The 25,623-nt window shown below is 38.6% G+C and overlaps 1 protein-coding gene across 1 annotated transcript in view; it reads left to right on the forward strand.

Annotated features, from left to right (window-relative positions):
* MLLT3 (MLLT3 super elongation complex subunit) overlaps positions 1 to 25,623 on the forward strand; it is a 284,266-nt gene that overhangs the window by 201,188 nt on the left and 57,455 nt on the right. Inside the window, exon 5 of the mRNA XM_040238388.1 lies at positions 8,287 to 8,994. Within this exon, the coding sequence (XP_040094322.1) occupies positions 8,287 to 8,994 (708 nt within the window). The remainder of the gene's footprint in view (positions 1 to 8,286; positions 8,995 to 25,623) is intronic.

Raw genomic sequence — 25,623 nt, forward strand, 5'->3', positions numbered from 1 at the left:
CAGCTTTCTTTTGAATTCTAGTGTGTGATGTTTTTCCTTTTTTCCCTTGTTACTTATTTATGTTTGTGACTTTTTCATTTTTCTTAATTTAGCATATATTTTCAAGTTTATATTTATTTCCCAGTTTCCCCTTATTTATGTGTCAGTTATTCTGTATTTTTCCATTTCATTATTGGCCACCTTCCCTTTCGATTGTTCATAAATCCAATTTTTCCCTTTGTTTTAACATGAAAGATGATACTAACATTTTCCCTCGCCTTCACACACTAATCCTCTCCTTTAATGTTCCTAAATTTCTTTGGAGATAATTTAATTTTTAGGTCCAGATTTCTGTTAGACGTTTCTGTGTTAAAAATTCATATTGAACAGTTATTATGTATTATGTATATTTTATTATTCATTTAGTTAATTCTGTATAGAAAGTAAAATAATTATATTCTTTGTTGGTTACATGAATGGTTTTATTTCTGATTCAGTTATTCATCCATTAGAATCCTTTCTGAAGTTCTTTCATTAACTGGGGCAGTAGTTGATATGATCTTTGAATCTTTAATTTTGGAAACCATTTCTCTCCCACTGAAGGATTTAGTTTGTACTGCCTTTTTCCTAGCAATCTAGATGTTACTGTTTTTTCTTGTCAATTCCAGCATTACAAATGAGAGGTTCAATGTTAATTTGATTATTTTTTAGTATTAAGTAATTATTCTTTCTGGTAACTTGTAAGATTTTCTTTTTATCCTTAAAGTTTAGGAATTTTAGTGTGATATTCTTGAAGGTGTACCTTTTTCTTCTTTAGTCCTGCCTGGATCTTGGAATGCCCTGTAAGGTTGCAATTCAATCTTTTCTTTAATTCACGGAAATTTTCTTTCATATTACTTTAGCTGTTGCCTCTCTTCTATTATCTTTTTTTCTTCCCCCTTCTAAAGACTCTTTGGGAACTCTTCCTGTGGTTGGTATGTTAGTTAGGTTGCTTTGATCTGTTCTTCAAGGCCTTGTTCTTTTTCCTTTATGATTTTCACCTCTTCATATTTTCAGTTCATAATTTGAGATTTCTTCCAGTTGATCCTTTAGTCACTGTTAGTCACCATTTACAGTCCATCTTCTCTTTTAATTTATCTACTGAATTATTCAGCTTTAAAATTTTCACTTAATTTATTTTATTTTCTTAAAATCTGTAGAAATTACTTTTTGCTCTCTACTCGACTCTTCTTAAGTAGTCACACCATTTTTGACCTCACTGTTTTGTCCCTGTCCTTCGGGAAATCTGTTAGGTCTGTTCTCTCCTTCTCTCTCCTTTCATTGGGTATGTGGTTCACATGTGCATTGGGGTTCAGGTCGAGCTGTTAGCGAACCTTAAGGTGTTTTAATCCTATAAAAAACCCTCAGCCTGCACTGTAGCAGCAGGCATGTTGTATATTTCATGTATACTTGGAGGATGCTGTGCCTTCCTTCTAATCTTCTTGCATTCCCAGCCTCAGGAGGAAAAGGGGCTCCTTCTCCTCTTGAGTGCCCCCTGAGCACACACTTGTGCAGTTATGTATGTGTAGAACTCTTCTGGGTCTTGCTTGGAGCCCAGAGCAGAACAAGTCCTATACCAGTCCTCTTTCAAGATGCTTATAATCCATGGCCACATTCTTCAGGCCCTGCTCACTACCTGCTGCTCTCTATATCACCAGCTGGCTCAAGAGAGGCAAATGGGTTGGATTTGGGATTGAAGTGGCGAAGGTAAGTCAAATCCAAGGTTCTTTTTCTCCCCAGAGTCTTGAATTTTTATGCTTTATTCATATCCTTGCTTGGTATTTCATCCCTCTGTGCCTTTATCATCTGTTTAGTGGCATTACAGAAGAAATTTCTGTTTGACTGTCATGATTTTCTCCAACCCATATGCATAACCTCTTGGACTTTACTAGAAAGTGGACTGTACTATACTTGGACTAGTCTAGGAAATGCCCTTTTAAGATGCGCTTTGGACAAATAAACTCCTTTTGGAGAGTTTCTTGGTTTTAGATACACTTCTGAGACAGTTTATTTGTTCCTATGCAAATTTTATTAAACAAGATATGAGTGATCTGAATATCTTTATGCAACACAGAAGCCAGTTACACCAGGATAGGGACCAAAAATAAGAGGATAGATAGATGAAGAAATAGGAGCTGGAGGAAGAATCAGCTTTGTGTTATCAGTAGTGCTAGAAAAAGGATGTAATAACATGGACATTGAAAGTCATGTATAATCAGAAAACCTTTTTCTGGCCAATAGTCATAATCTGTTCTTTTCATAAACCATCTACTGGACTTGCCAACAAGTAGTATTAGAAGAGATTATGAATTAAAGGGACCCATTCTGTTCCAGAAAATTAAAACAAGGAAGCATTCAGTTGAATCTCAGTGGATGAAAGAAAATACTGTACCCTATATTCATATGTTGTAAAGTTAGTACAAACGTATGTATATTTATGTTTAAACATTGGCCTTAAATATTTGAGATTTGAATTATGCACACATGTTCTCCCTAATATTGATATTCAGTTTGTGCTAATCAGCCTCAGGCAAAGAGAATTTAAATTATACAACATGTGTAAACTTCACATTGAGTGGTAATTAGTCTGTGCAGCTTAGTGGCACTTAATATTGAGGTTAATAGTTCAGTAAAAAATTTTAAAAGTCAGTGACTTGATCCCCAATTTATATGGGATCGATAAACTGAGAATTAGTGAAAGCTTCTATTCGGTGTCAGTAAGAATTTACTTCCTGATGTTATATCTAAGTCTCTGTTTATATTTATTATATGTATGAATAAGGAGGCAGGTGACTACATGTGAACTTTGCCATTTATCACAGGCCCAGGCCAAAGAAAATGTAACCTTCTGGAATAGAAACTGTTCTCTCACCTTTTTGTTATTTTCTAAATTTTTGTCTGGGGTGTTATTATGAAATATGTTTCCCTTCTTTTTTTCTTTTCTTTTCTTTTTTTTTTTTATGTTTCCCTTCTTAACTTTGAGTTGCTTTAGCTTAAAGAAAGCTTTTTGATAAAGTGGAAGGAGCAAGAATAATTGGTTACTTGCTTATATTAAGATTTGTTGGGTGGGTGAAAAGGTGACAGTAGGCATTTAATACCTAGACCAACATGGGGAGTAAAGTTATAAAACTTCTTGAGTTTTGTACTTAACATCATATGTATGTAATTAAGACAAGAACTTGAACTTTCTATGACACAAGAACCTGTGTTGTTACCACTGTGTACTGTGCCTTAAGAATTCAGTTTGTCCTACAAAAGGATTTTGCAAATAAATCATGGAAGGACCCCTATAGAAGTCCTTTTTTTCCCTTGGTACAGAAATGTTATTATTTTTAAATTCTTAACTCTAGAAAATATGTTGGTAGGTTAAAATTTGTGTATTTATAAAACTGTATGTAATACTCCATGAAGACTGAATATTAAACAGCAGTGCTTGGGTGTCCTAGAGCCATAATTAGAATACTGTTTGCAAATTGCCAAAATTCAATGGGTTAACAAACCAATTTAAAAAAAAAAAGCCTCAAGGATATTAGATTTCAAAATGTTCTTCCTTAATTTAGTTTGTCCATTATACTTTGTATTTGTATTTATTATTCATAGTATTGCTTAACATGCCAGGAAATGTCTTATAATAGAATTTATAAAATAACGTCCTTTCAGTAATATGAATATGTACTGTCTTTAGTGTTCTGCTTTTAAATCTCAGATTAAAATATTTTATAAGGAATTATCTACTTTAATGGATAAAACCATGTCTTTGCTTAGTAACTTCATTCATTTTATAATTTTTAAATCAAATGCTCACTTGAGAATAATAAATGGAATGATTGGTATATGTCATTTTGTTGTTGAGCAAATAAGATACAACTTTTTGTAATAAGAAAAATATATATTCCACTATCATAAAACAATAATTTTTCATTTGGGATATGGCTTTATGAAGCTGATCTATATATATTTGTGTAGTCTGTTTTTGTTTTTGTGTTTTTTGTTTTTTTTTTCTTGTATAGACCCAATTGGTAGATTGTTCATTTTCATGAAAAGCATAAGTCTTTGACTACTGGTCTTTCCTGGGTCCTGCTAGATATTTAAGGAATATAAGACTGGTTTACATATCATTAGACTTCAGTGGGTAAGTTACAGGTGAAAGATAATAACAGGTTCTAGTTGAAAACCTGGGCATTTAATTGCCTGTGGTTCTGTTAGGAGGTGGACGTAAGCAGGAAAGAGCTTGTCTTTTAGTATTGGTCTGGATTTTTGCATGTCCAGATGCAAAAATCTACTTTATCTTCTTCTGTTTCTTCTTCTTACTATTCATGATAGAAGTTCAGAAACTGGTAAGTATGAACTTAGATTGTGTTCCTAGATAGAAAGCTTATTTATAGGTTTTACATTCTGAGGTATTTATATGAGTAAAAATATTGGTAACACATTTAAAATGAAATAGAGATTAATTCTTTCCTCATGATTATACAGTAGTAATTGCTGGAAAATTTTCAGTCCATTTGATGACCATTAGGTGAAATCTTTGTTCTTTTATTTATTATTTTGCTTGGAAGTATAGTTGACTTACAGTGTTTCAGGTGTACAGCAAGATTGATTCAGTTATACATATACACATATATTATTTTTCATTATAGGTTATTGAGATATTGACTATAGTTCACTGTGTTACACAGTAAACCTTTGTTGCTTGTTGCATATCTATTTTTTAAATTAGAAATCTAGCATTGTATTCATACTAAGTCAAACAAATGGAATCAAAATGTCATAAATTTTTAGTTAGGTGAAAAAGTTCATAGGTTTTCTAAAATATATATATTAATCATATTACTTATATATATGTATAGAAAAGCTTTTCTACAATGCTGATAAAGGCTTGAGAAAGAATATCAAAAAAGAAAAAAAAGGAAGAGATGGAGAAATTGGAAAACATAAACTAAATTAAATGGGAGCACTGAATATGAACTAAAAAAAGTGAGACAAACTAGATAAAAGTAAAAGATCATCATATAGTCCAGTTATTTTTAAACATGGCTGCTCATTAGAAACATCTGGAGCTTTGGAGAAAAAAAGCAATACATGGACATTTGTATTTTTCAGATTTTCCAAGATAATTCTGATATGCATCTGGATTTTAAAAAGCGATTACAGGTTTTCTAGTAAATGGTAGTTTTGATGAAATAGAATTCTATTATTTTTCCATTGACCAATCACGATGCAGTGGTATTAAATGAGTAATAGTTACATAATCACAATGGTAAAAGATGTTTATCAGTTTTCACAATCAATAGTCAGACCAAAAAAATGGTAATTACATTTGTCAACCATGATGGGAACGATTAGCCTAACAATATAAAATAGTTACATATGATTTGGGGGGTCAAGCAGAGTGATGTGGTAAGTAGAAGTGCAGAAATATACATGTTTTCATTTCCACAGCCAAGTCTGTGTCTTTTGGTTGGTGCAGTTAATCCATTTATATTTAAGGTAATTATTGATATGTATGATCCTATTACCATTTTCTTAATTGTTCTGGGTTTATTTCCTGTTGGTCTCTTCCTTGTCTTGTGTTTCCTGCTTAGAGAAGTTCCTTTAGCATTCATTGTAAAACGTTTAATGGTGCTGAATTTTCTTAACTTTTGCTTGGCTGGAAAGCTTTGGATTTCTCCATCAAATAAGAAGGAGAGTCTTGCTGGGTAGAGTATTCTTGGTTGTAGTTTTTTCCCTTTCATCACTTTAAATATATCATGCCGTTCCCTTCTGGTTTGTAGAGTTTCTACAAATCAGAAATCAGCTGATAACCTGATGAGAATTCCCTTGTATGTCATTTGTCATTTTTGCCTTGTTGCTTTTAATAATTTATCTTTGTCTTTAATTTTTGTCAGTTTGATTACTGTGTGTCTTGGTGTGTTCCTTCTTGGGTTTATCCTGCTGGGACTCTCTGTGCTTGCTGGACTTGGTTGACTGTTTCCTTTCCCATGTTAGGGAAGTTTTCAGATATTATCTCTTCAAATATTTTCTCAGGTCCTTACTCTTTCTCTTCCTTCTGGAACCCCTATAATGTGAATATTGGTGCATTTAATGTTGTCTCAGAGGTCTCTTAGGCTATTTCATTTTTTTGTTTGTTTTTCTCTTTGTCTATATTTTGTCCTGTAGCGGTGATTTCCCCATTCCGTCCTCCAAGTCACTTATCTGTTCTTCTGCCTCAGTTATTCTGTTGTGGATTCCTTCTGGTGTATTATTCGTCTCTTTTTGTTCTTTAGTTCTTGCAGGTCTTTGTTAAACATTTCTTGAATCCTTTCCATTGTTTTCCCAAGATCCTGAAATGTCTTCACTATCCCTAAATCACTTTAGTGATATCCTGAATCACTTCATTGTTCATTATTCTGAGTTATTTTTCTGGAAGGTTGCCTATCTCCAGTTCATTTAGTTGTTTTTCTGGAGTTTGATCTTGTCCCTTTATCTGGGACATAACTATCTGCTTTTTCATTCTGATTAACTTTCTGTAATGCGTTTTTTGTTCTAGCTGCTGTGGGATTGTGGTTCTTGTTTCTTCTGTCTGCCCTCTGATGGAGGAGACTAAGAGGCTTGTGTAAGCATCTGGATGAGAGGGATTGATGATGAGAAAAACTGGGTCTTGCTCTGGTGGGCAGGATCTTTCTCAGTAAAGCTGTAATCCAGTTATCTGTTGATGGATGGGATTGTGCTGTTCAGTCTGGGGCAACCCAGCCCTGGGGTTTGTGGGCTGTATGGTAGGGTTAACTGTGAACTCCAAGAGGGTCTACACCAAGGGGGACTTTCCAGGACTGCTGCTGCCAGGGCCCCTGTCTTTGTGGTGAACCCCGGCCAATCACACCTCCACTAGAGACCCTCCAACAGGTAGTTTTGGTTCAGTCTCCTGTGGGGGCTCTGCTCCTTTCCTCTGGGTCCTGGTGTGCACAAGATTTTGTTTGGGCCCTCCGAGACTGGAATCTCTGTTTCCTCCAGTCTTCTGGAAGTCCTATAATCAAATCCCTCTGACCTGCAAGGGCAGATTCCCTAGGGATTCCCAGTCTCTTTGTAGGATCCCTAGTCTGGGAAGCCAGATGTGGGGTTCAGAACCTTCACAACAGTGGGAGAACTTCCTTGGTATTATTGTTCTCCAGTTTGTGGGTCACCCACCCGGCAGATTTGGGATTTGATTTTATCATCATTGTGCCCCTTCTACCACCTCATTGTAGCTTCTTTGTCTTTGGATGTGGGGTATCTTTTCTTGGTGAGTTCCAGCATTCTCCTGTCGATGGTTATTCAACAGCTAGTTGTGATTTTGGTGCTCTCACAGGAGGTGATGAGTACATGTCTTTCTACTCCTCCATCCTGAACAAGAAGCCCGAAATCTTTGTTCTTTTAGATTTTTATTTCCTTTCCTTTTATTTCCCCCCCCCCTTTTTTTTTGTTTTTGTTTTTGGTTTTGTTGTTGTTGCTAAGTGGGTGGGAGACATATTCCTTAACTGAAGAAGTTTGGTTAGAAAAAAATTGCTCTTTATCTAAAATTGAGAATTATTTTATTTCTTTTTGAGGTCTTGTGATTCTTCATATTAAAAAGTTATTAAAAGTTAATATTATCTACCTCAGTATGTGACCCTTGGCTGTTTTTTCCTACTTCCTTTTCAATCTTTGCTGTAGTTGCATGTCAGTCCCTAAATATAATCTAGGGAGTTTTAGTTGATTATAATCCACAGTCTCCATGTACCTTTTCATTCTTATATTTCTAGAAATTACCTGCTTATCCTTGAAGACCTAACTGAGGTGTTGATTCTCCACAAATCTCTGAATTATTATTCTCTCCATCCCCCAACAGAATTAACTCCCTCTCTTCTTTTTGCCATCATAGCCCTTTATAGGTAGCTCCAAAACAGCTAGCTATTCATCATAGATGTGTCATGGTTATTAAGAGTGGGGGCCATGTGTTACCCAGCTTTGTCTCTTCTAGGACAAGCATCGAGCGAACATTTGTTGAATTGAAATATTCAGAACGCCATGCTTGTCATGATTGAGAAAACAACTTGCCTCATTAAATTCCTCGATCACGGTTGCCCGCACTCACTGTTGCTTGCATACCCTACTCCCCACCTGTTCTATGGTGCTTGTCGGGTTCTATTAAAATGCACTTGGGAGCACTCAACAGAGGATCATTTTGACGAGCTGGAGTGCAAGGGGACTGGCGTTTAAGCCTTCATTGACGTTTCATTTTGAGAGTTTGCTTTTCTTCCCACCTTTCTGCAGGATCCTAACAGGAGTATCCATACCAGCAGCAGCAGCAGCAGCAGCAGTTGTAGCAGCAGCAGCAGCAGCAGCAGTAGCAGCAGCAGCAGCAGCAGTAGCAGCAGCAGCAGCAGCAGCAGCAGCAGCAGTAGCAGCAGCAGCAGCAGCAGCACCAGTTTTTCCAAGCCTCACAAATTAATGAAGGAGCACAAGGAAAAACCTTCTAAAGACTCCAGAGAACATAAAAGTGCCTTCAAAGAACCTTCCAGGGATCACAACAAATCTTCCAAAGAATCCTCTAAGAAACCCAAAGAAAATAAACCACTGAAAGAAGAAAAAATCGTTCCTAAGATGGCCTTCAAGGAACCGAAACCCATGTCAAAAGAGCCAAAACCTGACAGTAACTTACTCACGATCACCAGTGGACAGCAAGATAAGAAGGCTCCTAGTAAAAGACCCCCTATTTCAGATTCTGAAGAACTCTCAGCCAAAAAAAGGAAAAAGAGTAGCTCAGAGGCTTTATTTAAAAGTTTTTCTAGCGCACCACCACTGATACTCACTTGTTCTGCTGATAAAAAACAGATAAAAGATAAATCTCATGTCAAGATGGGAAAGGTCAAAATTGAAAGTGAGACATCAGAGAAGAAGAAATCAACTTTACCACCATTTGATGATATTGTGGATCCCAATGATTCTGACGTGGAAGAGAATATGTCCTCTAAGTCTGATGTGAGTAGTCTGCTTGTTTTTTCTCCTTTCCCTTGTTAATTTTTCAATAGCTTCAGGATAAAGATGGAGGAAGAAAAATGACAGTTGCACCATAAAATGATAGCAAGAAAAGAGACATGGCCTAGAAATGAATTTACTTGACCAATGGAAAGAAGGAAATGAAATCATTAAGGAATCTGCAGATGTGTAGGCTATGATTTAAGTTGTTTAAGGCAAGATATATTCCATAGTTTAATAATGGGTCATTTGAATAGCAGCTGAAAAATCTAGATGCTCATCAGAACTTAGTTGCTGTGCTTTTCAGTGACTGCAGATTTGGGAAAGTGAGAAGAATGCAATGAAACTAGAATACATCAGAAAGTAAATTTTAAAAATAAACAAAATATTAGGGTACAGTTACAGTGTTGATCTTTTTGTTGTAGAATTATGTAGTTTGTTTACATAGACTAAAAATTGGCAATAGTATTTTTTTAGTACTTTTATTGAGGCACAATTTTTATAACAATATATTTTAAATGTGTGATTTGATACATTTTGATGTATATGTGTGTCATGAAACCAGATAATAGTATTTTGAAAATGAAATATTTAATTTTTCCTCCCATAATATAACTGCCCATTTGGAAAGGGGAAGAGTGTATAATCTTCATTACAATGTTTGCTGACGGGTAGTAGTATCTTTTGTGTGTTACTTAAAGAACATCTGGCTGTCTAATAATCCCCCCAAATATTGTTTGATGTTAAGACTTAAACTTACAATTACAGATTTCTTAGAGTTGGAAAGGAATTTCAGGTTACCTATTCTCACCTCCTTCCAATGTAGGAGATCCTACATTTCTAGTGACAGTACTATTAGTTATTCCTTTCTATTTCTGGAGAATGAACATTATTTACTATGAAGTTATCTCTTCCTCACTTCCCATTTTTCTCTAACTTTGGTCCTCTGCTGTTACAGTCATGATTGGTCCCACTAATCTCTGGAGTTGTCAGTATTTCTAAACAATGGTCAGGGAAGACTTCTGGCTAAAAATCACCCATCATTTTAGAATACTTCTCTTTCTGTTACATAGAGAGGCTATGCTAAAGTTCCTAGCTCAAAGGCTGACAAGGGCTAGGAGGCCTTAGCAGATTCTCCATTTGCACTGGTCTGGTAGAAAGGCAGCCAGGCTTAGGACATGGCATCAAATCAAGAGACCACCTCCTTCCTCCCTACTTTCTGTAGAGTATTTTGAGCTCCTGTCAAAATTTTAAATAAGATTATGGGCAGAGCAGCATATAAACACTGGAGATGGGGTAATCTGTTCCAGTGTTTGGTAAAGGCCTTAAAGTGATCATTTGTGAAGTGGAGATGAAAGCAATGGATTTCACAAGCATTTATTTTTCCTCCTTTGCTTTATTCCTCTCCTCTTAATTCAAAACTTGCTCTCAGTACAGAACTTTTTTGGTATGTTTGACTTTTATTTCAAGTCACTCTGAAATGTTCATTGATGCTGTTGGGGTGTGACCAGTCTATCAAGATCGTCAAGTTTAGCAACTTTGTCTCCCCGTATTCTGTCCTGTTATAGTTCTTCTGGAACAGAGGTTTTCCAGTTGTGGTTTGTGATTTACTAGTGAGCCATGAAATCAATTTAGCATGTCATCACCAGCATTAAAAAAGGAAATAAGAATATATTGTAACTAGTATGGGTAAGTAATGGTTTGTGAAAATTTTATTTTAGGGACTGTGTGTATATTTCTTACAGTAGTAGGTCATCATCAAAATTTTGAAATGCACCTTTCTTGAATATTTGCTGATTTGCGAGAAGACCAAATAACATTAATAAAACACTATTTTTAAAAAATCCTGTGTTATTTGGTTGCATTGAATCGTGGTTGTGGCTCTCCGGCTTCAGTAGTTGCAGCTTTCGGGCTTAAGAGCACAGGCTCAATAGTTGCCACTTGGGCTTAGTTGCCCTGCAGGATGTGGGTGTTTAGTCTCCTGCCAGGGATTGTGCCTATGTCCCCTGCATTGGAAGGCAGATCTTAACCACTGGACCACCAGGGAAGTCCCTGCACCGTTGAATGAGTTTTCTACATGAAGTTTTCACAAATGATCTTCCTCTTTAGCTAACTCTGTGTATTCTTCGTTTTGTTTGATTCTTGCTCCCCCCACCTTTCATACGTAATTTTTAAGATACAACTTTTCCTAAATTTCATGTTCAACTTGATAAATTTATCCAAAGCAATATCTTGAAAAACCTTCTGGAATGAAGAGTTCGAGTGGTAATTCTGTTTGGTAGATAGGAAATTTTTAAGATGGTTCATGACATATTAGAGCCACCTATCCAGCAATCGTAACAGGGGTTTTTGTAGTAGTTTGCATATCATACAAGGAAAACCTTAAAGATGTTTGGGTATTCAGTTGAGTTGCTCAGTTGTGTCCAACTTTTTGCAGGCCCAAGGACTGCAACATGCCAGACTTCCTTGTCCATCACCAACTCCCAGAGTTTGCTCAAACTCATGTCCATTCAGTCGGTGATGCCATCCAACCATCTCATTCTCTGTTATCCCCTTCTCCTCCTGCCTTCAATCTTTCCCAGCATCAGGTTCTTTTCCAGTGAGTCAGTTCTTTGCATCAGGTGGCCAAAGTATTGGAGTTTCAGCTTCAGCATCGGTCCTTCCAATGAATATTCAGAACTGATTTCCTTAAGGATTGACTGGTTTGATCTCCTTGCAGTCCAAGGGACTCTCAAGAGTCTTCCCCAACAACCCAGTTAAAAGGATCAATTCTTCCATGCTCAGGTTTTTCTGTGGTCCAGCTCTCACATCCATACATGACTACTGGAAAAGCCATAGCTTTAACTACAGGGACCTTTGTTGGCAAAGTAATGTCTCTGCTTTTTAATATCTGCCTAGGTTTGTCATAGCTATTCTTCCAAGGAACAAGCATCTTTTAATTTCATGGCTGCAGTCACCATCTGCAGTGATTTTGGAGCCCAAGGAAATGAAATCGGTCACTGTTTCCATTGTTTACCCACCTATTTGCCATGAAGTGATGGGACCAGAGGCCATGATCCTCGTTCTCTGAAAGTTGAGTTTTAAGCCAACATTTTCACTCTCCTCTTTCACTTTCATCAAGAGGCTCTTTAGTTCCTCTTTGCTTTCTGCCATAAGGGTGGTGTCATCTGGTGCTCGCTTTGGCAGCATGTATACTAAAAATAGAGTGGTTTCATCTGCATATCTGAGGTTATTGATATTTCTCTCGGCAATATTGATTCCAGCTTGTGCTTCATCCAGCTTGGCATTTTACATGATGTACTCTGCATATAAGTTAAATAAGCAGGGTGACAATATATAGCTTTGACATACTCCTTTCCCAATTTGGAACCAGTCCATTGTTCCATGTCCAGTTCTAACTGTTGCTTCTTGACCTACATACAGATTTCTCAGAAGGCAGGTTAAGGTAGTCTGGTATTCCCATCTCAGAATTTTCCACAGTTTGTTGCGATTCACACAGTCAAAGATTTTGGCATAGTCAATAAAGCAGTAGATGTTTTTCTGGAACTCTCTTGCTTGCTTGAAATGTTCCCTTGGTGTGTCTAATTTTCTTGAAGAGTTCTCTAGTCTTTCCCATTCTATTGTTTCCCTCTATTTCTATGCATTGATCACCTAGGAAGGCTTTGTTATCTCTCCTTGCTATTCTTTGGAACTCTGCATTCAGATGGATATATCTTTCCTTTCTCCTTTGCCTTTCACTTCTCTTCTTTTCTCAGCTATTTGTAAGGCCTCCTCAGACAGCCATTTTGTGTTTTTGCATTTCTTTTTCTTGGGGATGGTTTTGATCACTTCCTCCTGCACAATGTTACGAACCTCTGTCCATAGTTCTTCAGGTACTGTGTCTATCAGATCTAATCCCTTGAATCTGTCACTTCTGCTGTATAATTGAAGGGATTTGATTTAGGTCATACCTGAATGGTCTAGTGGTTTTCCCTAATTTCGTCAATTGAAGTTTGAATTTTGCAATAAGGAGTTCATGATCTGAGCCACGGTCAGCTCCCAGTCTTGTTTTTGCTGACTGTATAGAGCTTCTCCATCCTCAGCTGTAAAGAATATAATCTGATTTTGGTATTGGCCAATTTGTGATGTCCATGTGTAGAGTTGTCTCTTGTATTGTTGGAAGATGGTGTTTGCTATGACCAGTATGCTCTCTTGGCAAAACTCTGCTAGCCTTTGCTGTGCTTCATTTTGGCGTTATTTGGTTGTAAAATCAACAACTGTACTTTCCTTATTGGTTTTCTAGTAGTGCTTTTATCATTGCTGCTCTTGGTTTAATATTCTACATATAGGTGGTAGAACAGAAAAGAATTGACTAAAAGTTGTTTCAAGTAAGCCAGGGTCCAAAAGACTATGTTTTCAAAGGAGGATAAAAGAGGGCTGAAATTCCCTTTCTCCACTGGTTAAGGTAGCTTGTGTTTGGCCTTTCTGCTACCTGGTGACCCATCTGTGGTTAAGACCAAAGGAACAGGAAGCAATTGTAATGGAGAGCACTAAGCTACCCCCAGCCTCCCTTGGCAAGCAATTGATTGGATAGCTTGGGACAGACCCACCTTCAAGGACACCATTCCCATTGTCCTGGTGGTGAGCCTGTCTGCATCTGAGTAAGTAGGATCAGATGACCTGATCTGTCTGAGGACCTTTCCAGCTTCATTATTTGAACATAAGTCAGATTTATGATCATTGGTGGAGGGACGGGTAGAGGGTAATTTTACACATGGCAGGCAGAGATCATGGACTTTGGGAACAGTAGAAGGACACAAAAAGAAATTGAACCAAGTGTGAAGAATTGGGAAGGGCCGGGGAAAAAGATTATTCACCTGGTATGTCTGTAAAGAAAGTATATTGTCTTGGCACAGGATAGTTAGGATTAAAAGGAAGAATTCTTTTAAAAAAAGCTTTTCCATAATTAAGTTAGATTTGGGTTTTATATAAAAAATAAAAATCAATGCTGTTAAGATGGATTAGGTACCTTAGATTGTTGATTCGTATGTTTCTTCATTTGATTCTCTTTGTATGTTTCTTGGTTATGATTTTTATATACTTTGGTTTTTTAAAAATATTTACTTATTTATTTATTTGGCTGTATTTATTTGTCTTAGCTGCGACACATGAGGTCTTCTGTTGCAGAGCACAGGCTCTCCACTTGTGGCATGCACTCAGAAGTTTGCATTTTGTGGGCTTAGTTGCTCTATGGCATGTGGGATCTTAGTTCCCCTACCAGAGATTGAACGCATGTCCCCTGCATTACAAGGCGGACTCTTAACCAGTAGACCACCAGAAAAGTCCCTGATTTTTATATACTTTATATATGAGTAGAGAAAAAAGAAGTGCATCCTTAGTTTATATGCCTGTATGATTTTTGAGGAACCATTTATTTGTTGATGTGCATGTGGGTAGGGAGGCAGTAATCAAGTACTTAAGAGTCTGTACTCTGGTGTCAGACAGACTGTTGTTTATTTAATAAACTTTTAATTTTGTATAGTAGGCTGCAGTCCATGGGGTCGCTAGGAGTCGGATACGACTGAGCGACTTCACTTTCACTTTTCACTTTCATGCATTGGAGACGGAAATGGCAACCCACTCCAGTGTTCTTGCCTGGAGAATCCCAGGGACGGGGGAGCCTGGTGGGCTGCTGTCTCTGGGGTCATACAGAGTCTGACACAACTGAAGTGACTTAGCAGGAGCAGCATAGCCAATTAACAATGTTGTGATAGTTTCAGGTAGATAGTAAAAGGGCTCAAGCCATATATGTATGTACACGTATCCATTCTCCTCCAAACTCCTCTCCACTAGGCTGCCACATAACATTGAGCAGAGTTCCCTGTGCCATACAGTAGGTCCTTGTTGGTTATTCATTTTAAATATAGGGGTGTGTACACATCCATCCCAAACTCCCTAACTATCCCTCCCCACTATTCTTCCCTTCTGGCAGCTGTGAGTTTGTTCTCTAAATCTGTGCGTCAAATAAGCTGTGTTTTGAATCCCAGCTCTACCAGTAATCTTGGGCAAATAATTTGACCTTCAATTTTCTTTTCTTTCGTTTTTATTTTTGTGAAATAGAGATATTGCCTTTACTTTTCAGGATTATTGTGAAAATAGTCAATTTAGGTAAGGCACTTAACACACTAACCGAAAAATGTTATGAGCTATTGTTCCATGATTTGGCTTCTGGCAGTCCTTATCACCTACAGCTTTGAAGGAGATTTTTTTATATTCAGAAATACTTTAGAATTCTAGTGTACTTTTTCAAGTGTGGGTTAAATGTTTTAAAGGGGAAAAAGCACTTGAAATATATGTCACTTTGCCCTGGATTTTGCGTTGAGGAGGTATATGGCCTTGATAGTGATATGCACGTGTAATATGGTAACTGGAAAAACACAGGACAGGAAATCTCAGTATTAAATCAAAAGTTAAGCCAAAGTTTCCCAGGATCTTTTTAGCTTTTTAATTAAATGAAATAAAGGGCTGGGGCTTACCTAGTACTGCATTGGTAGGCACTTGGTAGATTTTTTTTTTTTTTTTTTGCTATTACTATTAAAAGAAGACATCCTAAGACATGATTTATCTTTGGATTACTATTAATATGACTGAAAGAGTAATTTTTAAATAGGATTTGAAATTCCTGAAATGCTTCTCATTTTATAAAGAAACCTAATATTGTCACGTAAAAGTCCATCAATAATTTTCCTTTACAGAATTTGGGAGGTGGAAGCTGGGAGGGTGGGGAGGGAGGCAGAAGGACTGTTTTTATAGTGGGTGAACATTTAGCAAAGACTGAAAACAAGATAAGGCCCTGTTTTTGTTGTGTATGTAAATGTCAGCATTAAGAATATTTTGCATTTAAGAACTTAGGTAATTCCATTAGAGTAAAGCTGTTCTTGGTTGAAGAATTCATCTTTTTGTAGCCATAATGGTCACTTGTGACAAGTGATTGTTCTTACTAGTAACTGGCACTAACTAGCAGCAAGAAACGGTAAGGATCCGAGTGTATCTGAGTCAACTAAAGTTTGTAATTCTGTTTTTCATTAACCTGTTGAAACTTTAATTTAGAATAAAAACAAATCCTTTAACTGTAGTTCCCTAATTTTTCTTTTTCATGTAACTCTGCTTCTAACGGAGAAGGCAATGGCACCCCACTCCAGTACTCTTACCTGGAAAATCCCATGGACAGAGGAGCCTGGTAGGCTGCAGTCCATGGGGTCTCGAAGAGTCGGACACGACTGAGCGACTTCACTTTCCCTTTTCACTTTCATGCATTGAGAAGGAAATGGCAACCCACTGCAGTGTTCTTGCCTGGAGAATCCCAGGGACGGGGGAGCCTGGTGGGCTGCCGTCTATGGGGTCTCACAGAGTGGGACACAACTGAAGTGACTTAGCAGCTGCTTCTAAAGGGAAGTTTATTGAGTTGATGTTGTTTTGTGATATGAGGAAGTTTGGTATTCATAGCAGAAAAGAGGGAAAAACAGTAAAAGAAAATAGAAATAACCATTTATGATCAGATTCAGTTATGGTAGTAATTTCCATATCATTGACTTCACTTTTTTTTTAATCTCGCTTTGTAGAAATTTAATCGTAATTTAAAAGTACAGAAGTTAAAAGTTTTCATTATGTTTCCTTGTAAGTGGGCAGACTACATTTGGCAGTGTGAGAAATGAAATTTTAATCATATCTTGATAGTTTGGCTTACCAGTGTTTTCTTAGATAAAATCTTGACAAAGAACAATGAAATCTCATCAGATGGAGTGGGTTTTCCTGAGAGTGGTTGGTGGTTCAGATACAGAGTAAAGACTTCAAACCAGCTTAGCAGAAAGTTTCTTTGGAAAGAAAAAAAGGAAGGAAAAAGAAACTCCTCCCTGCACTGCCCGCATCCCCACCCCCACGCCCCCCCGCCCCGCTTTTGTGGTGCCTCATTTCCTCTGGCCCCGCCCTGTCCCCTGCCCTGCTTACACTGTCTGGAGCTGGCAGTAAATGTCCTGCTGTTGAAGCACTGGCCTCAGGTTTTTATGTGATGGAACGCTGTGGCAGTCAGAGAAGAAGGTCTTTATTGTGCTTTCAAAGTGGCTTTTTAATGACTTGTAATTCCAGCACATGCAAGAGCTGTAAAGTCTGTAAGGATGGTGAGTGAGCAGCTGGAGAGGCCATTCATTAAAGGGCTGCCCTGACCCTCTGGGGAGGGGGGTGCTCTCTTGTTCTGGACTCCTATTCTCTGCATATTATAACTGGAAGTAAACAGTACCTGAAGGCGTGTACTTCTCTGTAGATGTAGCCCTGGGGTAGAACATTCTTTCACATCTTTGGCAGAAAGGTAACTTTGTCAGATGCCAGGAGACATTGCACCTGATCTGTTTCCTAATGCTTGGTTGGTTGTTGTCTGCTGTCTGTGCTCAACGTGATCAGATGGAGGAGGCGCAGCCTAGCCAGTCCACTGGTCCTTTGTTCAGCTACATTCCTCACTTATTCCAAAAAGGATTTGAAACAATTAAACCAGATATATTAAAACAAAAAACTAAGAGGCTCTTTCTCTTCCTTGTTTGGGTTCTAATACCATGCCCGAATGGTTTTTCAGTTTTTAAGTTAAATTATTCCTTAGAAGCCCTTAGGTAGCTGAGGGTCTTGAACAGACAGGGGGCCCTATCATTGAAGAGTTGGTTGTCATCAAGAATTGCCAGCCCTCACCATTTTCACTTGCTTGTATTGGATTTTCTCTCTCCCAGTAAATTTCGTGAGCCTCCTTCAAGGAAGCTGCTTTGCCTTTTCAGTGCATTCTTGTTTCTTATCCTAGGGCCCGTGATTTTTATGTCATTGTCCCATCTGTCATCTAGACACAAAGTCAAGGATGTGTCTCAATGTGGTATTTGCACAACTAGCTTTACCATGTCATCAGGATGCCTGATATTTGTAGCTAAACTTTCCTTCAGTGCTTTCTATGTGCCAGTCACCCTTCTAAGTACTTCACTTGTTTTAACTCACTTAACTCTCAAAACAATTCTGTGAAAGACTCATTATTCCCATCTTACAGATGGGGAAACTGAGGCCCAAAGATTAAGAAACTTGCCCAACATCACCGTGTTTAAAGTAGAGCCAGAATTTGATCCTACTTGGTAGAGGATGCACTCAAGAGGATTCAGGGGTGAGGCAAATCTTACTGTTCCAGGAATTCATATTGTGACTACAGAGATGTGCTTCATGAAATTGGTATCATTGCTGTGAAAGCCTTTTGTGTTTACTTCTGTGTTGGTGAACTCTGGTTGGCATGGGTGATTTTAGTTCCCCAATCGGGGATCCCTCCTGCCGTGGAAGTACAGAATCTTAACCACTGCACCACCAGGGAAGTCTCGTGTGTGTGTGTGTGTTTCGATGAAAGCCTTTGATACCGTATTTCTTATTCCATTTATGAATCCTGTTTCTTTGACCTATTCATTTGTTTGGGCTCTACCAACAGCCTTCAGGAGGTGACAGGTTGTCTTCATGGGTGGGTTTGGCATGCACAGTCAGAACTGAGGGATGTGCAATGAAACATCCAGGGACCTCTCACTTCATACATATATTCACTTAAAATAAAACCAACCCTCGTAGTTCTGAATTTTAACATTATTGTAATGTATCATCAGCACTGGTTCCCAGCTCTCAGAAGTTTCCCCACCTTGCTTCTGTGTGAGAATTTATGTTTAACAGAGCTGAGCTGTAATTTTGAGCTTTCCCAGAAGGTGCCACCAAATAACAAATGCTGTCCTCCAGTTTGAAGATTCTTTTTGAATCTTCTAGTTCCATTTTGTAACTTCATGTTACAATGCCTCTAAGGTATTCAAAACATTGCCTGGGCTTTCTTTGAATTAGGAGACAAGATAATGCAGTGGATTTAGGTAGAGGGTGGTTTTCTTTTGGTGTCTATGTAATTATTTAACCAAGTTTGAGAAATTGTTCTCAGTGGGTAACAATTTATGACTGTAAACTTTCAAGGCAGTGTCAAGGTCCACAAAGAAAAATTACCCCTAAGAGGCTTCTTTAGGTCACTAAAGGTGACTGCACAGTGAGATGTTCCCAGATAAAGTCAAAGATCCTTCTATTAGGTGAAAGAAAATGGAAAAGCATTTACTGAAGTGTGTGGAGACAACAGGCTTTGCCTTTGAATTCTGAAGATGTGGGGGATGGGGATGGTGGGGGCTTGGGATAGGGAGAAATTGTCAGAGTCGGTGACACAGAGAAAAGGAAATTTCCTTGCCTTGCTTGGTCATGAGAAGAAAATATATGCGTGGGGTCCTCATATGTTACTTAAGTAAATAAGTAAGGTAATTACTAGAGTGCCCTGGTTTAGGACCTCAGTGTTTAGAATCACAGGACTGTTTTTTGAAAATTAAATTGTTGACCCTTGCTTTATTTTCTGACTCTTGTTTTTGCTTTAAATATGATAAAATTATCATGTCCCTTTGAGTAACTACAAACATTTCCTTCTAAACATGTTTGGTTTCAGTGTTCTTTGATTACATTTGTCTTATTTAATGACACTTGAAAATATTTATGTGGTAGGTACTCCTATATACAAACACGGTATTAGGTGGTACTGATGGTACAACATGGGAATTTAGGCTCAGTTTTGAAGGAAGGGAGGCATGCATTAGTGGGGTTCAGGGGTAGGTGGGCAGGAGAAGGCGTTCTTTTTTCTTCTTTTCCTTTTTTGGCTCCACTGGGTCTTCGTTGCTGTGTGTAGACTTCCTCTACACGCTGAGCGGAGGCGGCTGTCTAGTTGCAGCACATGGCCTTCTCACCATGGCGGCTTCTCTTCTTGCTGAGCGTGGGCTCGTGGGTTCCAGTAGTTGTGGCTCATGGGCTTAGTTGCCCTGTGGCATGTGGGGTCTTCCCAGACCAGGGCTTGAACCTGCATCCCCTGTGTTGGCAGATGAATCCCTAACCACTGCACCACCAGGGAAGTCTGCAGAAGACAGTTTATGATTGGAGGAACAGATGTAGACAAATCTGTGCAGACCTGCCTGGAAATGAAGAGAGCTCTTACGTACGAATCCCTGCAGTTAATTTATCAAACTGGTTTGTCAGGAATCAAGGAAACCTTAATTGAACTCGACTTCGTGAGGCATGTCCTAGTCACATTTCACTCTGCAGCCTCTTATTTATTCTGTATAATATGTGAGATAGATTTTATCCCCCCTCATGTTACTTATGTGAAAGCAGCAGGACTAGAATTTGAATCCAGGTCTGAACCATGCCAAAGCCTAGGTACTGTACCATCGATTACACCTTGTTGAGAAAGAAAGAAATTGCATCAAATTAAAACCACTGTGGGACTGATTAAATCTTTTCAAGAAAAAAGTCTAATTAGTAGCATTAACTCTCTGACTTTCTGGCTTCCTCTGACCCCCTGACAGTGGTACCACAGTTCAGTGAAAGGCAGGGAATAAGAAGTAAGATGTATTAGTCATGTACTCATCGGAAAAGACCCTGATGCTGGGAAAGATTGAAGGCAAAGGGAGAAGGGGGCAGCAGGGGATAAAATGGTTGGATGACATCACTGACTCAATGGACATGAATTTGAGCAACCTCCAGGAAATAGTGGAGGATGGAGGAGCCTGGTGTACTACAGTCCATGGGGTCAAAAAGAATCAGACATGGCTTAGTGACTAAACAACCACAAAGCCATGTACTTGGCTTCTTGGCTATGAATAATGGGTGCAGTGAGCTGGCTTTGATTTCCACAGTGCTGATCAACTCATGCTTTATATCATTTTCAAAGCAGTAGAATTGCAGAATATATTAAGAAGTGATGGTTCTTCAGAGTCTTTCCAAGGGTACTTACTGATGTACTGATTTACTAGCTTTTTTCTTACACATTATACCAGAGGCTACACGGCCAGTGTGACTGTGTGAGCTCCTGTCTACCACATTGTATTGTCTTAAGGTTGTACTTATAGTCAAAGGCTTTAGCATAGTCAGTGAAGCAGAAGTAGATGTTTTTCTAGAATTCTTTTGCTTTTTCTATGATCCAACAGGTGTTGGCGATTTGATCTCTGGTTAGTTCCTCTGCCTCTTCTAAGTCCAGCTTGTATATCTGGAAATTCTCCGATCACATACAGCTGAAGCCTAGCTTGAAGGATTTTGAGCATTACCTTGCCAGCATGTGAAATGAGCACAATTGTATGATAGTTTGAACATTCTTTGGCATTGGAATGAAAACTAACCTTTTTCAGTCCTGTGGCCACTGCTGAGTTTTCCAAATTTGCTGGCATTTTGAGTGAAGCACTTTAACAGCATTATCTTTTAGGATTTGAAATAGATCAACTGGAATTCCATCACCTCCACTCGCTTTGTTCATAGTGATATTTCCTAAGGCCCACTTGACTTCACACTCCAGGATGTCTGGTTCTAGGTGAGTGACCACACCATCATGGTTATCTGGGTCATTAAGACCTTTTTTGTATAGTTCTGTGTATTCTTGCCACCTCTTCTTAGTATCTTCTGCTTCTGTTAGGTCCATACTATTTTTGTCCTGTATTGTGCCCACCTTTGTGTGAAATGTTCCCTTGGTATCTCCAATTTTCTTAACGAGATCTCTGGTCTTTCCCATTCTATTGTTTTCCTCTATTTCTTTGCATTGTTTACTTAAGAAGGCTTTCTTATCTCTCCTTGCTATATTCTCTACAACTCTGCATTTAAATGGGTATATCTTTCTTTTTCTCCTTTGCCTTTTTCTTCTCATATTTTCTCAGCTATTTGTAAAGACTCCTTTGACAACCACTTTGCTTTCTTGCATTTCTTTTTCTTGGGATGGTTTTGGTCACCACCTCCTGTACAATGTTATGAACCTCCATCTATAGTTCTTTAGGCACTCTGTCTACCAGATCTAATCCTTTGAAACTATTACAAATGTAGAGTTCCCTTGTCCTAGAACATGGCCATCCCTGGGCCCACATCCTGGGCCAAGGAGAGGCATGGCCCTCCAGCATCAACTTGGAATCTAAAGATGAAACCAGATCAACTTTCTAGTGGTAGGCTGTAAAATGTGGATTTTAATGATAATGATGAGATTATGAATGCAAACTTCCACTCAGGTATTAATTCATACAAAAATTTTAAATATGTCATAGACAAAGACTAACGATTTTGTTTAGTAATTTACTAATAGTGTTCTGTGAAGACCCTGTGTTGGTAGGTGTTCTTGTAAAGAGTAAGAGGCAAAGCTGCGGTCTAGGAATTTAGTGATTTATAATCCACGGTCATCATGTATTTTTAATTTCAGTACTGTTACTAAGGTGTCACTTTCCACTTGGCCTAACCTTAGATCATGTTGTGAATCAAAGCAGAGTGTTGCTGAAAGTCCACCCTGGATTAAAATGTTTAGTATCTGACAGATTCTACGTGAGGTAATCTGACACATTTTCAGAGTTGTAAAGTGCTCACTCTATCTTCACGTTTCCTCTTCTTTCTCATTATTCTCTGGGGTTATTTTAATTAAAGGTGAATATCAAACTTGTTGCTGATCTTTTGATGGATTATTTTTTTTATTTTTTGGCCACATTTCACACAGCGTGTGGGATCTTAGTTCCCCTCCCAGGGATCGAACCCTCACCCCCTACATTGGAATCACAGAGTCTTAATCACTGGATGGCCAAGGAAGTCCCATGATGGGTTATTTTAAAGTGCTAGGTTATCTGATAACCTTAGGTGAGAGTCATGCCTTACACTTGCTTATGAAGCTTGCCTTCACTGTCCAGCAACTAACTTTCAGAAACGTGCAACAAGTCACCTCTCCACTTCTATGTTTTTATTTTTTCATACTTAAAACAGTATTTGTTTATTTGGCTGTACCAGGTCTTAGTTGTGGTATGTGAGATCTTTTTTAGTCACAGCATGCAAATTCTTAGTTGTGACATATGGCATCTAGTTCCCTGACCAGGGATTGAACCTGGGCCCCCTGCACTGGGAGTGCTGAGTGTTAGTCACTGGACCATCAGTCAGAGAAGTCCCTCCTCTCCATTTTTAAAGATAAGCCATGCACAGTCCTCCTTGGATTGTACAATAGACCAGTGAGTCTCAGATCCCTCTCCCAAAACTAAGGTTTAAAGGAAGGTGGTGATATATTCCACGTTGCCTGTCTTTTTATCTTCATCTTATTAATAGCTTTGTTGTCTCTCTTCTCCTTTTAGAAAAGCCTCCACAGCTTACTATGTACTCTTTTAAAGATACAAGACCAAATTTGGAAAGCATGAACATCTATTTTTAATACAGCATTTATTTCACCCTTTAGAAAGGGTGCTTTAGAAAGCAGGAAGACTTTGGAAATTTCCTTGTACAACTTGTCTTTTGCAGAGGAGACCTTGAGACCAGGTTTTATAACCTGCCCCAGATCAGGGTGCTCTCATTGCCCCCCAGAAAGGCCCTCAGGAGGTAGGCGCCTAGTTGATGCGCTGCTGTCGTGTCCAGCTGCAACGGTTTATAACCCTTCACACCTCCTTTTCTCAAACCCTTCTCCACTTGAACATTTTTATCTGCTTCCTAATTGAGTGCAAGGAGATCCAACCAGTCCGTTCTGAAGGAGATCAGCCCTGGGATTTCTTTGGAGGGAATGATGCGAAAGCTGAAACTCCAGTACTTTGGCCACCTCATGCGAAGAGTTGACTCATTGGAAAAGACCCTGATGCTGGGAGGGATTGGGGGCCGGAGGAGAAGGGGACGACCGAGGATGAGATGGCTGGATGGCATCACCGACTCGATGGATGTGAGTTCGAGTGAACTCTGGGAGTTGTTGATGGACAGGGAGGCCTGGTGTGCTACAGTTCATGGGGTTGCAAAGAGTCAGACACGACTGAGCAACTGAACTGAACTGAATGAGTGGTTTTACCCACTAGGCGTGAGACCTCCTGGTCCTGCATCTCACTCTATGTCTCTTTGTTGAATGAATGGCCCTTACATTTCATATCCTCAGCAGAATCTCCTTGAAAAGCCTCATGTCTTATCTAAGTGAGGATAGGGTGTTAGTCTTGGTGGGTATTACAGAGATTAGTTGGTGGAAGATTTGATAGACCTATTCCCTGGTCATCCTTGAATTGTCACAGGGAAGACACCAACCAGAGTAATCATGGCTTGGTATATTACAGGGGAAAAAAAATAAATCATGATATGGACAAAACAGAAAATGGCACATTTAGATATCTGACAAAGGGGTCGCAACGAGTCGGACACAACTGAGCGACTGAACTGAACTGAACTGAATATTGTTTAATAATAAAGACATGGAAAGAGCTTTAAAAACCTCCAGCATAAATGAAGCCTTTCCTTGGACAAGCTGATATTCTTACCAGGTAGAATTTGAGTTGGGTCCTACTCCCTCCTACCCTCCAGTATCTTCTGTATCTGCCTCTGTGTCCTGTTCCCCTTAGTCTCTTCTACAAGAGTGACGAATAGAGTACAGCATCTTTCACACCAACCAGCCTCTCATACAGCCTCCAGCTCTCCAGTTAACCCTGATGCTCTTCACGCTATAATCTCTTCACTTCCTTTCCTGCTGACAGACATCTCAAAAGCTCATTCCTCAACCCATTGTGATTTGGCTTTTAGAAAATATCCTTAAAGCTGCCACTGGTAAAGGTCGCCAGTGCCTTCCGGATTCTTATGTAGAAACATCTTCTAAGCATTGGATTTTACCTTTCTGGCATCTTTGACTTGCTTTCCTGTTCTATTCCTTGGCCCTGTTATGTCTGCCCTGACCCTTCTAACCATTCTCTGTGAGTCTCTTCCAACAACTGATCTTCCTCTGAGTGAAGTCGCTCAGTCGTGTCCAACTCTTTGCGACCCCATGGACTGTAACTTACCAGCCTCTTCTGTCCATGGGATTTTCCAGGCAAGAATACTGGAGTGGGTTGCCATTTCCTTCTCCAGGGGATCTTCCTGACCCAGGGATTGAACCTGGGTCTCCTTGCAGGCAAACGCTTTAACCTTTGCCATCTCCAGTTTCCTTTCTATTCTATAATCTCTCCCTGGACAATCACTGCTTACTTGTCTCTTTCTATTCTCAGACCCTTCTCTATATAACTATCTAAAACATTGATAGATTCTGAAAGGAGATATGTGAAAGAATCTAAAACAACTAGTTAAAAAGGTACTATGGGTCATTTTCAAAATACCTTTAATATCACTATTTTTAAAGAGTATCTCATTATTTCAAAATCTCAGATCCTATGTATGCTAAATACTAAGTTCTCTCTTTTCTTTTTGTCATCTTTTATTATGGAGAATTTCAAATATATACAAAATATGCAGAATAGTATAATGAACCTCCCTGTTCATTCATCTCTCAGATTCAGCAGTTATTAACAGCCGACCATTCTTGTTTCAACTGTAGTATCATCTACTTTAGCCCAGTATAATTTTTAATAAAATCCTAGATGTCATATTGATTCACTCATAGATATTTCAGTGTGACTCTCTAAAAGATAAGAACTTTTAAAAAACAGAACTAAAAATCCTATCACATCTGAGCAAATTAATAATTTATAATATCAAATATCTAGCCATTGGACAAATTTGCAATAGAATCAAAATTCATAAATTTTCTTTTTGTTGTTACAGTTTGTTTGAATGAGG

This window comes from Oryx dammah, unplaced genomic scaffold, assembly GCF_014754425.2.
Source record: "Oryx dammah isolate SB20612 unplaced genomic scaffold, SCBI_Odam_1.1 HiC_scaffold_1, whole genome shotgun sequence".
NCBI classification, from domain to species: Eukaryota; Metazoa; Chordata; class Mammalia; order Artiodactyla; family Bovidae; genus Oryx; species Oryx dammah.